The sequence below is a fragment of the Gadus macrocephalus genome, chromosome 12 (assembly GCF_031168955.1).
Source record: "Gadus macrocephalus chromosome 12, ASM3116895v1".
In the NCBI taxonomy this organism is placed as follows: domain Eukaryota; kingdom Metazoa; phylum Chordata; class Actinopteri; order Gadiformes; family Gadidae; genus Gadus; species Gadus macrocephalus.
Window position 1 is genome coordinate 16,092,033 of NC_082393.1, and position 12,969 is coordinate 16,105,001.

General features: G+C 41.6%; 1 protein-coding gene across 1 annotated transcript in view; it reads right to left on the reverse strand.

The window, feature by feature from the left end:
- lmnb2 (lamin B2) overlaps positions 1-11,370 on the reverse strand; it is a 29,914-nt gene extending 18,544 nt beyond the window's left edge. Inside the window, exons 1-10 of the mRNA XM_060066885.1 lie at positions 10,866-11,370; positions 7,962-8,098; positions 6,790-6,946; positions 6,539-6,664; positions 4,441-4,539; positions 3,958-4,029; positions 3,692-3,817; positions 3,338-3,558; positions 615-843; positions 280-387 (exon numbers count right to left, since the gene is read on the reverse strand). Coding sequence (XP_059922868.1) covers positions 280-387; positions 615-843; positions 3,338-3,558; positions 3,692-3,817; positions 3,958-4,029; positions 4,441-4,539; positions 6,539-6,664; positions 6,790-6,946; positions 7,962-8,098; positions 10,866-11,078 — 1,488 coding nt within the window. The 5' untranslated portion in view covers positions 11,079-11,370. The remainder of the gene's footprint in view (positions 1-279; positions 388-614; positions 844-3,337; positions 3,559-3,691; positions 3,818-3,957; positions 4,030-4,440; positions 4,540-6,538; positions 6,665-6,789; positions 6,947-7,961; positions 8,099-10,865) is intronic.
- Positions 11,371-12,969: the final 1,599 nt, after the last annotated feature.

The following is a 12,969-nucleotide window of genomic DNA, read 5'->3' on the forward strand; positions in this document are numbered from 1 at the left end:
CGGCGGCGCGCCGCTGCTGTGTGAACGTGGGGGAAACACTGAAACTGTTCACCTAAATCGGACAGTTCAACATTTGCTTGCAGAATTAAATAACTTTGGTGCGGAAACACGCGCTAAACAGTTATAAAACACAACAATAATACTCTACTGGCCCCCGCCACAAACTTCTCTAGCTCATCTTTGACAGGTGGTCAATGTCCCTAGTTGCAATCTTTGCATTAGTAGCATTAGTTAGGGTAAACTTTATTTGATTTATGAATCTCATGATTTGCTTCTTACCGTCACGGACTGGCCAGCCTTGAGGATAAACTTTGGAGAGAACTTGTAAGTGACCTCCTCTCCTCCGTCCACCTGCCTTTTCAAGCGCCAGCTGCCGAGAGGCTGATCCTATGTGAATAAAGTAGCATGCGAGTATGTTCACCGTCAAGAGGAAGGCAAGGTGAATCATTGTGCTTTCTAGACTCTACGTTCATTACAGTATTCTTAAAGGATATATAAAGAGTCTATGACATTACCTTGATGCACTAACTTACACATGTATTGCAAAACATGTTTGTGAAAATATAACCCATTACAATATGTTCCATTGCAACATTAGAGCGTGCTCAGTGTACCTGTTCAGTGTCGTTGGCCAGTGTGACAGCGTTCCCGTCCATGTCAGTGGGCAAGATGGTCACTGCTCCACTAGCCGTGGCTTCCTCGGACACAAGGAGTTGGCCACTCGCCGCCTCCAGGTAGGCCCCTTCCTCCACCTCAAGCCTCTTCCTTTTGGTGCTGCGGGTCGAGGAGCCTGTCACCCTGGAAACGGTCACGCGGGACGAGGGACTGGGGGACAGCTTCAGCCTATGGTAATAATTGTATTTATTACGCCCAAGCAGTGTTAATTTTGTCAGCTATTTTAGATTTAGTCTTAGTCTTAGTCTTTTGACGAAAATGCTTAGTATATTTAGTCACATTTTAGTCATTGTTTTCCTTTGTAGTTTTAGTCGACGAAAAGTCCTTACATTTTAGTCAACTTTTAGTCATTACTTTTAGTCAAAATGTTTTCTCTTTTTAAACTAGTTCAATTAGGCTAACCCTATATAGGCTATATGGCTATATGCTAAGTTGTTCCACTCAAATAGAGTACTAAAGTGAAAACGTTACGTTGTCCTGGCAACCGGATTTTCAGTTCTAAACAACCGAACGAGAGATGGCGTTCTCCATTGCTTCCATGTGTTGTTTCTTTCAAAATTAAAATAAATCAATTTCAAGAGGTGAAAATCACTACCAATCGAAAAATGTCGAGGCGTTCATGTATTCCCCTGGGGTATTAAAAGGAAAAGTTTGCAAACGTTAGTTTAGTTTAGTTTTTTTTTTAATATGAAGACAATCTATTCTCAATATTACTTACATCATTGGTAAAGCAAACTCACAAATCAATTCGCAAAAAGATTGTTCCTTTTCTATAAAAGGTTTGTGTGGCATAGGATTTCCCCTTTTTAATTTGGTTTGTGTAGAACCGAAAATCTGTTGCTCTCGAAACGTGACGTCACACTTTAGTACTCTTGTCTGTTCAGCCTTCAAAACGATAGCTGGTAAATTGTGAAAAATGCATTCAACTGTAATCAGAAAACGCGGTTATATGCTATAAACCCTATAGTATCTTGGGTATAAAGGCTGGGACGAATGTCAAAGTCCACCTTATGTTGAAGTATAGACCGTGGCGATTCCCATTGAAACGAATGGCGCGGTGATTTTCTTCAAAACGAGAGCCAGTAAATTGTGAAAAATGAATTAAACTGTAATCAGACAACGGTTATATGCTATAGACCCTAGTATCTGTGGAATAAAAGCTGGGAAGAATTTCGAATCATGTACAATGCATAACGTTAGCTCATAGCTGAGTGGACCATACCTCCCGTTGCCAAGTCGTAGCTAAGGTCCGTCCTATTTACTGGAGGAGTGAACAGTTGCATAAGAACCTTACGGGAGTGTACTGATTGGAAAATATCATGCATTTTGAATGTCCAAATAGCACACCAATAACGTTTTCGTCCTGTCTCGTCTCGTCAACGAAAACAAAATGACATTTCGTCATCGTTTTTATTATCACAGATCTATTTTTAGCTCGTCAACGTCTCGTCTTAGTCACGGAAAAAAGGTCGTTGACGAACATTTTTCGTCATATTTTTCGTTAACGAAATTAACACTGCGCCCAAGTCATTAAAAAAAAAAAAGTATACCTTTCAATTTGACTACAGCAAAAAAGGCAAAAAGGTGGGGGATTGTCACCGTCGCTCGACGAGTTTGCACCCCTTTGAAAGACATCAGTGTTCTCTGTATACCGGTACCTGAAAAGTACCGTGGTTCCCACATTTTGTACTTTGGTAGATCAACATCAACAAGCATCAAGTTTTGGATCCCCACAAGGGGTTAAATGCATGTAAAGAAGTGGGGGGGGGGCAGTCTTTTATAGATGGACCATTTATGCTTGTTTTCATGCTCACTGTTACCCTGCAGTCTGATCTACCGTATTTTCCGGACTATACGTCGCTCCCGAGTATTAGTAGCATCAGTCAAAAAATGCTCCATGACGAGGAAAAAAACATATATACGTCGCATCGGTGTATAAGTCGCATTTATTTTTAAACATTTAAACAAGAACGTTTAGTCTGGAGAGACTGAATAAAATTGCAATAGCAATATAGGTGTGTCGGTCCCACTCGTAGTTCTGAGAGTATACCGAATTCAGTGACACCGGGATTCCACCGGACGCGTATGCGCCGCGGTCCTAAACCTGAGCGCGGAGGGCTCCAGTTTTCGCTGGCCAAGTCATGCGCTGTGATATGTGTGACAGCTATGTTGCACAACATTGCAGCTAAGGCTGGGGTAGCTTTGGTTGAACCGGAGAACATTGAGGACGATGACGACGAGAATATAATTTATTCGGTGGTGCAGTAGGCTTGCAGCGTTCAGTTGTAGGCCTAATGAATGACGGTGCCATCTTGCGGCCGAAGATTATGTACGCACAATTTTGGCATACAAGTCGCTTCGAAATATAAGTCGCAGGGCAAGCCAAACTACAAAAAAACCGCGACTTATAGTCCGGAAAATACGGTATACAGAGAGAGTGAATGAAGTTTCAATTAATTTATACTTTCGTCTAATATATTTATTTTTACTGGACGATGTAGTTAATGGCAGCCGTTTGTTGCTTAAGCGATGCTAAGCAGCGCTGTTGCTTTTGCTAAGTGGCAACGGGTTGTAGGAATCCCTGTATACTATTCTCAGTTGCAGTTCTGCTGTAGCTTCCTGCATCCATTCAATAATAATTGTGTCCATGTGCAGGCCATACCGATGCTCCTCGCCCTCCAGCAGCTTCCTGTAGGCGTTGATTTCCATATCAAGAGCCAACTTGACATCCAGGAGTTCCTGGTACTCATTCAGTTGGGCATTCATCCGGTCTCTCAGCTCGCTCATTTCCATTTCTTTCCCCTCAACGGAACGACGGTGCTTGTCTTTCTCTGCAGATAACAGCTCTTCAAGCTCTCTAGCGCGCTCTTCTGCGGCGGAGGCCTTAAAGCAGACAGTCAAAATGTTGTCAAACTTTATGTACCAAACCGAAGGCCACAGCACATTTCCATCATCACCACGAATAGCTAATGCATACTTGAAGGACTGATTTACAATGCAGTGACATGGGGTGTACCTGTTTCTGCAACGAGCTCAGCTGGTATCCAAGGCTTTCTATCCTGGTACGAGCCTCATGCACTTCCTCCCTGGCTGTGCCCATTGCCTTGTCGTTCATCTCTGACGAAACCAAGGCATTACCCAGCTAGATGGCAAACAAATAGGTTATGAACGGTTAGTTGGCCACAATAATGAAAGAGGAAATGTCTTTAGGATTTTGTTGGCATTCTTTTATGGTAGGAGGAATACAGCAGGAGAGCCATAATGGTGGCATGAGTCTCCTACCTTGGCCTGGAAGGTGTGCTCCAGCTCCTCCTTGTACAGTGAAACCTGCTCGTCGTGCTGCTTCCTAAGGTCCTGGTGGCAAAACAAAATACTAACTGAATAATATTGTCACTTCCATCATGAAAAATGGTAACTACAAATTAAAGACCATAACTTTAGCTCCTAAAGCAAAACAAGCATTCATGCATGTTTCGACCTTACCCTAGAATAAATAATGAAACTAAAAGAATGTGATTAACAGGTCCTAATCAGAACCTGTAATGTAACATTGAACATCTAAAGAAAGTGTAGCTAAACTGTTGTGTGCAACACATGAAGTATAAGTAAGACCTTTTCTATACACCAATTATGTATACAACACTTAGTAAAGGTAGCACAAATGTCCAACTATGTTTGGAGTGATTATTAATTAAAGCTATTGTAATAAGAAATACATTATATCCAGAGCATTGAAACATGCAAAACAAACACATTAGCACATACCTGTAAAGCCTGTGCCAGTTTAAACTCATAGTCCTGTCTAACTCCAGAATCCACTTCCACAATTCTCTGCTCTTGCCTACGCCGAGACCCGCGCACCTCCTTAGGAATGAAGAATGTTAAATGTAATAAATACATACATGTATATACTGTCTACTAGGGCTGTAACGATACGCGTATCAAACCGAAAATCGCGATACTCAAAGCCACGATCCTGTCTCACGGTGTGAGAAGGCAGAAGCGCGATATGCCCTTTCTAACTCTTCGGTCAAATTGTCCGATTGAAATTTGCTAATAATTTGTCTAAATAATAGTCTGCTAACAGCGCCCCCTCCTATCGATGCCGTAAATATGTGACGAGATGCCCTCTCTGTGATCACAGCTCTCCGTGGCTACGGAGGATTGCATTTCTCCACAGCCGTCGAAGTCCTCATTATGCGATATGAACGACATTTATCCAGAGTTGGCCAAGCGCGAAAAAAATTGCCTGTGTGATCCTGTCTCTATTGTTTTGTGTGATTTGACTGGCAGTTTGTCTGCTTATAGGTCGGAATGAAGCGGCCACCGATTATTGACAGGATGGGTACTTTATTCTACCGGACTCGTTCGCTTCTTCACTAGACACACGCGCTACCGCTCGCTCTCCTCGCTCGTCCACTCACTCGCTGACGTCACTCACACACGCATACGCACACTGCCATTCTCCCGCACACACATATGCTACTCGTAACACTATGCCTCGTTATTGCGACGTTCATGTTTTTCCTCATCTATTGAAAGTTAGGCTATTAAACATGTTGCATTCTATACGGCCTGATTATGTCATTATTTAAGCTACATAGCCTAATAAGAAGCGCTAATAAGGATATTTGAATAAACCAACCAAACAGTTAAAGGGGCCCTATTATGCCTACCAGCAAAAAGCATCCTCCAACTGCAATCTTTGGTTATTTCTTTATTAATTTAGCTATACTTTAATAGTATTATTTCGGTTCAAATCTGTTCAGTGTTCCAAATTATTTGTTATTAAATGTTACATTAAGATAATTGGTATTTAAGTGTTGTTTAAATAAAATGCTTTTTAAATTTAAAAGAATCGTGGGATGTATCGAACCGTGGGTCAAAAATCGTGATACAAACCGAATCGTGAATTTGTGTATCGTTACAGCCCTACTGTCTACCATTTAGCTTTTGGATTGCTGCTTGATTGCTCATTCCTGAGAATGATTATGTTGCTTATGAGCTATAAAAATCAGACAATAAAAAATTTAGTGTAAATTAATATTTGAGCTTTGTATACATCATTGTATAAAATGCACATACAAACTTTAATATAGGTCATTGAAGTTATAGCATGACCAGCCAGACTACGCTTATGAATCACATTGCTACGGCCAGCACCTTTAAAATGTCTGTTGTGGGTCAGAACGTTTTGTTCGGGCCTATGTGTTATAATTCACATTTCTCTGTGTACCCGGGTTGCCAGATATGAAACTAATTGGTGCAAACACAGCGTGATGCAGATTTGGAAGCAAGCAAACTAGGTGGATGAACTGATATTGTTATAGGTTCTCCCTGACCTGAAGAGCCTTGGATCCTTTAGAACAAGCTCCAGGACCAAAGACGGGCTGAAACACTGGCAAAGCCCGGACGGATTTCAAGACGGACGCCATAAGTTTATCATTTGCAATACAGAAATTGCAATCGTACGCATTAGGACTTGTCATAGCCCGTCATTGGCAAAATATAATAATTGCGCTCATCTTAGAATAAAAAAGCTGCACTCGTGTTGGTTCAGTGTCCTCCACCTGGCAACCTGCATGAGCTTCGCGTCTGTGGAGGAGGGGGCGGGCCGAGACCACTCTCCAAAAGTGGGAATTTGGACGGCAGTACCGTTCCTAAGCCAGTAAGTACACTGAACACGACAGCGGTGCGTATCGTTTTGACCAGCTCCACCCGTCAGTAGCGCATCGAGAACCTCAGGAGCAACACCTTCTGATCAGTGCAATTATATGATTTTGCCATCGTCACAAAACAGATTACATTTTAAAAACGTTACTGTAAAGTTTAACGTAAGCGGTATGGTCACCAAAAGGTTTACCTCCTCAAACATGTTCTTTCGGAACTCCAGCTCCTCAGACAAGGACTGGCAGCGGTTTTCCAGATCCACGCGCATCAGGGTTTCAGCTTCCAACTGCCGCTTGGAAACAGTGTGTCCATCTTCAGCCTGTAAACAAATATTTATATAGCAGCTTAACAAATAATTTACGTTACATAATGCACAGCACAAACATGTCATCTTTGATTTTGCCCTGTTCAAATGACAAAGTTGTGTCTTGATATTATTCATACCTTAGCCAGCATGGATTTAACATCTCCAAGTTCTGCACTGAGAGCAGCATTTTGGCTTAAGGCAGTAGCCAGAGCCGCCTCACTCTGGTTCAGCTGTCCTTCAAGAGCTGAGGCCCGGGAGACAGCTGCAGCCAGGTCTCCATCTTTCTTCTTCAGGCTGGTATAGGCAAGTAGTGGGGGATTGTAGCCGATTTAGAATGCAAAACAAATACACATTTATCAAGGATATTAATGAGAAGCAACTTGTTTGGCTTCATTACATTGAAGGAGTATTTCATGGCGAAACAGTAGAGGCTGCAGCTGGAATCAGCATGCCATTTCCCCTCTTCTCACAAACCAGCCAATTGAATGAAGCCTCAAAAGTGTCATCGTAACAGCACTTGTGTGAGAATGCCGTGGGTCACTTCCTCCATCTTTTGTCTAGTTTCTAAGTGTACCTCTCTAGCATCACCTTCACTGGTTCTGGATCCCATCAATGTGTGAGACAATTTTTTTTAAACCCATCCAAACCCTTGCATTTATACCTAAATGTTAACCATACGGGAGAGAAGGTTTGCATGTGGCTAATCAATCTTGAATAAGTATTTTTATAATAGGTATAGGACGGTATATAATACAGGTTATACTGACTTTCCATATGTGTACTTCGGATGGATTTATCGGATACTTTTAGTTGACACAAGAAGGTCTACTCGTTGCAATTTGGACTGAATCTATGGAAGATGGTTGCTTTTTTTCCTTTCCTTTCTACTTATTGTTCTATGGGCCATAAATATTTAAACTTAGCAAGACTTGTCTTAGTAGGCTAATGTAAGATACACAGCATTGTAGGCTAGACAATGTCCAACATGATAATGACTTCTATCCCCAACTCCGTTTTCATTTCACTTCATAGATGTGAAGTAGGATAAATGTTGGTTGTGTTCAATTTAAATTGGATTTTAATATAATGGTTACATTTCGCTTAGTAAACCGCTGCGTTCTGTTGCACCACTAGCAAACAAATGATTCAATTGAATCTTCTTTCTCAACAGCCGATGCTCAATATTGACACCATGGTTAATTGTTGGTTCACTTATAAAAACTAAATACATCATGTGGGTAAAATTCAAATGAACAAAAAACAAGGGGTGATAGTGAAACCAAACCCTGGGTTACACATGTTGCATTACCTGCGAGTGGTTTCCTCCAAGTCAGCTTGAGCCTTTCCCAGGTCGATCTGCAACCTGGCCCTCTCTCTAGCAGTCTCATCAAGAACACGGCGAGCATCTGCCAGCTCTGCCTCGTACAACACCTTTAAACCGCTCACCTGGATAGATAACAAATGTTTACATTCAATAAATTATTTTCATCTTTTCAATAAATTGGGTTGTATTTATGTTGCAAACACAGACAGGCAACACTTCTTAGTTGTTGAACAAATGTAACTTTCTGTCTTCTCTATGCCAATGGAAATATGCCATATTACATGTACGACACACTCATTCAGAGTTCACCTGGACTCTGCATAAGCCTTACTCGCCTAAAAATACCCGTCTTACACACTAATTGGATGTTGTACGTCCTGGCATTTATAAAGATTACAAATTGTAAGATCTTGGCATTTGTTTCGATGAACATCCTTACTGTACCGACAGGCATAGGCGTCGATTACGCCGGGGACGCGTCCCCACCAGATTTCGTCATGAATCATTTTGTACCCACCACTTTAAAAAAAAATAATAATGAAAAAAAGATCGAGTTTAATTATTATGAATTATTACAAGGGTCTTCTCAATGCCGTGGAACGCTCCGTTCACTTGCATGGGCTCCTCACAACTTCGCGGGGAATGCTAGATATAAATTGACCGCTGTCAAGGAAAACAAAGGACTTTTTGCCTATAATGACGTCTTTGGTATCACTCCTCAAGAGGTCCGGTAACTTTTCAACCCCAGCGTCTTCGGTTGCTAAGCGACGTCAACGTCTTTGGCGGACTATTTTTCTGCTGATCAACTCTACGAATGATGGTAACAAATAAATTGTAACAAGCCACGCCATGTGAAGTCATTTTTTCGTTTTGGCAAGTAGCCGTGTAATAAGCGGGATAACGAGGCTATAGAACGTCGCCGGTCGAATTTAAGCCCCTTCAGTGGGAACCAATTACCCTCGCTGCGCGTCGGTGTCCTGGTCGCCCTGTCGGGGCTTATTTTCCCGATAATGACCGGCATTCTATACATTATCTCTTACTTATTACACGGCTCTTCTCAATGCTGTAGACTACATTCGTATTCGGTTGCTAAGCGACGTCAACGAGTTTGGCTAATTATTTCTCTGCTGATCAACGCTACGAATGATAACAAATACATTGGAAAAAGACACACTGTGTGAAGTTATTTTTTTGATTTGGCAAGTAGCCATCACTAATAATACCAATACTCTTTGGCTGGGATGATGAGGCATCAGACAATCAAGTCATTTTAGCCTGAATACATAGGTAAGAAGCACCAGAGCAGGATGCTAGTACTATGGACAGTATCAGAACGATAACCTGTTGAACTAAATGGATGTGGTAGGCTACACCCCGGGATGCATCTGCAGACCACTGCCACATAAATAAAAGGTAAGAAGCGATATTTATTGCTTATGATTTGCTGGTGCTGTGGCGAGGTCTTTTGTGTTTTTTGCACTCAAGTATTTGGCTGTTTTAACTTGCAATTGATAGTCGGTGGAGTCCGTCTCTTGTTGACACAAAGTGACTTTTGGTCATTCTTAAATTCTGGAATAATTGAGGGGGGGGAGTTCATGAGTTTTGGTCAGAATGCCTGATGTAGGCTAGTTTTGATGGAATGCGTGTTGTGAATTGAGAACAGCCAGCTCCTGATGTGATACAGCGTTCAGCTGTGCAACAAAAAAAAATTTCTTTTTCAATCTTGACGACTTTTGTAGTGCTGTGTGTAGCCACGCCTTTGGCCCTTCTGAACTTAAACACGCAGTTAAATTCCTTTCCTAGCTCCTCTTGTTTATGTTGTTAGCTTAGCCATGTCATGTCACGTTTTCAACATTGGATACATGGAGCAGAACATAGTGGGTCATGTCCGATGCTTTTTGAAAACGTTTTCTTCATAAAACGTGCCAGACAGATTTTGTATACACTTTATTCCTTGGTAATTAGCTACATGGTTATGCCGTCTTTCAGAACCTTTCATTACCGGCACTAAAGAGAGAAAAAGGAGTGCATCCTCATTGTACCCAGCACTTCTAAAAATGTACTTCCGAATGCGTCTCTGACCCCAGCACATTCCAAACTGACGCCAATGCCGACAGAGATATAGTTTGGTTTCTCTTTCTTCTGACAAATGTACGTATGTCACTTTGGATAAAAGTGTCTGCTAAATTATTTTAATGTAATGTAAAAGCCATTTCATATGATCGTCCATTTCGTCTTACAATAACATGGTGTCTATTCAGTCACATTAAAAAAGAAAAGTATTCTGCTCATTGGCTGGAGCTCGCTGTCTGATTCAATGGAAGTATGAATCTTGTTATTGAGTGGAAGAGCATGAGTTCCTGTTCAAATCATAATTGCAATAATCCCTATTTTCTATTACAGAAGCATAACATCAACTAACATCAACTTCATGAACCATAACAGGGCGGGGCTTTTACGATTTGAAGAAGGCGACAGAGTGACGTCAGCGTCAGCCTATTGGCGCGCGATCTCCCGCTCGATCCTCCAAGAGGAGGATATGTAAACCAAACACCGGACCCCCAATCAAAATGCTCAGGCTCAAGGTGGTACACAGTCATATTATGTTCAGTTTTCAAATATACATGGCGTCAGACGGATCATTAAAACGTCACTTGCCTCAGCATTAATTAGTAACTTAGTTAAAAAAAGTAATAGCCCCTATTAAAAAGCCCTGGGGTTTCACGTTTAACGTTACGACAATCGGCTATAGTTTTTAAGTGAGTATTGAGCATAATTAATTTGGGATGCGTCTGATCGGATCGAAATGAACGATGGCTCCAACCCACAAGGGCAAAAGCCACCAGCTGGACGCAAATAACAGATGGTTTGCATCCATGTCCGGCTCACCTCTCGAGTAGTCACCTCCTCCTTCTCCGACACCTTCACCATCAGACGGTCATTCTCCAGCTCCAGAGAACGGACCCGGTCTATATAGACCGCCAGGCGGTCGTTTAGATGTTGCAATTCTTGCTTCTCCTGCAAGCGAGATATCCGAGTTGGGGAGAGAGGAGTCGAGGCCGCAGGACGGCCTGATTCTCGGCTCGGTGTAGCGGTCGCCATGACGAGTATTAGTCCAATCCAAGTTTCGCTCCTCCACTCGTTTGAACAAGTATATGAACCTCTCTCAAACGGGAGCCCTGTGTTTGCTTTTGGAAAAGCGCGGAGACTGAATACACTCTATGGAAACTATTTCTAAATGAGAAACTGCAGTCTATTTATGTTATAATGTTCCCGAGGCGCAGTTTAATAAAGAGCTCCGGTCTCGGCTACGAAAAGTCAAGATGGCCGGTTGTGCTCACGAGGACCGCGCCGAAAGGCGAGGCTTCCTCGAACGAGAATCCAGTTCAGAAGATGGCTCCATTGCTTGTGGCTTCCCTCCACCGTTAAAAATGGGAACTGCATATCGTTTCCCAAATAAATTCTATGCATACTAATAGCTCATACAATGAGTCTTTAATAGAAATATCAAAACCGTGTCTCTGTCTCCTTATATGTTTTAGGTCATTTGATGCTGCATAAATCTCCTAAATTCTTTCCCTACCAATACCAGTATTTTTTTCTCCTACAATGAACATGTAGGGTAACTGAATATACAACATAATACAACGTTAGAACATTTATCTAGAAAATATGCTTGCCTTAAAAAAACAAGATACAAATTAGATAGTCAATTGACCATTTATTTATTTAATGTAACCCAGAATAAAACATTTAATAACATTTTATTTTCAATGTTTTATTAATTTGTGTTTTTATTGCTTAAGCAAAAAGACAATCATTTAGAAGTAGTCAATGCTTGAGCTTTAATATAACCAAACCCCACTCTCTTAGGGGGGTTTAGTTCAGTACCCAAGTACTGAACTAACCGAATGTGTGCATATGTTCATAGGAATGCACTAAAAAATTACTTTCAGGTTCAGGAAAAATAATGAATGGCAAATCACAATCTTCTCTTTCTTATTCTGATTAATTGCGGATCATAGTTTTTCACTATATACGGCCACCTACTGGACCACTATACTGGAGTGTGTTACAAGGACGTTGGCAAATGATACTTTAAATCAGAGGTCTTCAACAGGGGATCCGCAGAGCTACTGCGGGGGTCGCGAAAGTTTTGGTTGATTAGACATTTTATTTATATTCCCCCTGCAATTTTTTCCACAAATTGAAATGTCTTTAAATACACATTAACATGAATCCAACACACCCTAGATCTGGAATAGATCTATTCCTATCATGCTATCCGAATGGCATTTACATACGAACGCGTACGTTCGTATGTAAATGTAGATGTAAATGGACTGCATTTATATAGCGCTTTTCTAACCATTGGCCACTCAAAGCGCTTGACAATATTGCCTCACATTCACCATTCACGCACACATTCACACACCGACGGCGGAGTCAACAATGCAAGGCGACAGCCAGCTCGTCAGGAGCTAACAGTCAGGGTTAGGTGCCTTGCTCAAGGACACCTCGACACTCAGCTAAGAGGAGCCGTTACCAGCCAACCCGCTCTACCTCCTGAGCTACTGCCGCTGTCACACTAAATTTGTACCGGCTGCCAAATTTGTACCGGGCGCGTCATCCATACATAAGCCACTCCAAATCTGCCTGGCAACGGATGATCGCTTCGTCCGTTGCCTGGCAACGGACGATCGCGTCGAATGACTGAAAGGTTCACGAACATTCGCGAACCTTCTATCTAGCGATCCGTTATCTGTATTGTGCTATTTCGTCCTTGACCTGCTTTAAACACTCGGTTTACTTGCTAAATTTGATTAAACAATTAAATACAATACAAATATAAAGTAAAAACAAGTGTTATCTAGATCCGTTTTCTGTATTATGTTATTTCGTCTTTGGCAACATGAGCGCAAATGTTTTCTGAAACCCGCTTTAAACACTCAGTTTACTAGCTAAATTTGATCAAACAATTAAATACAATACA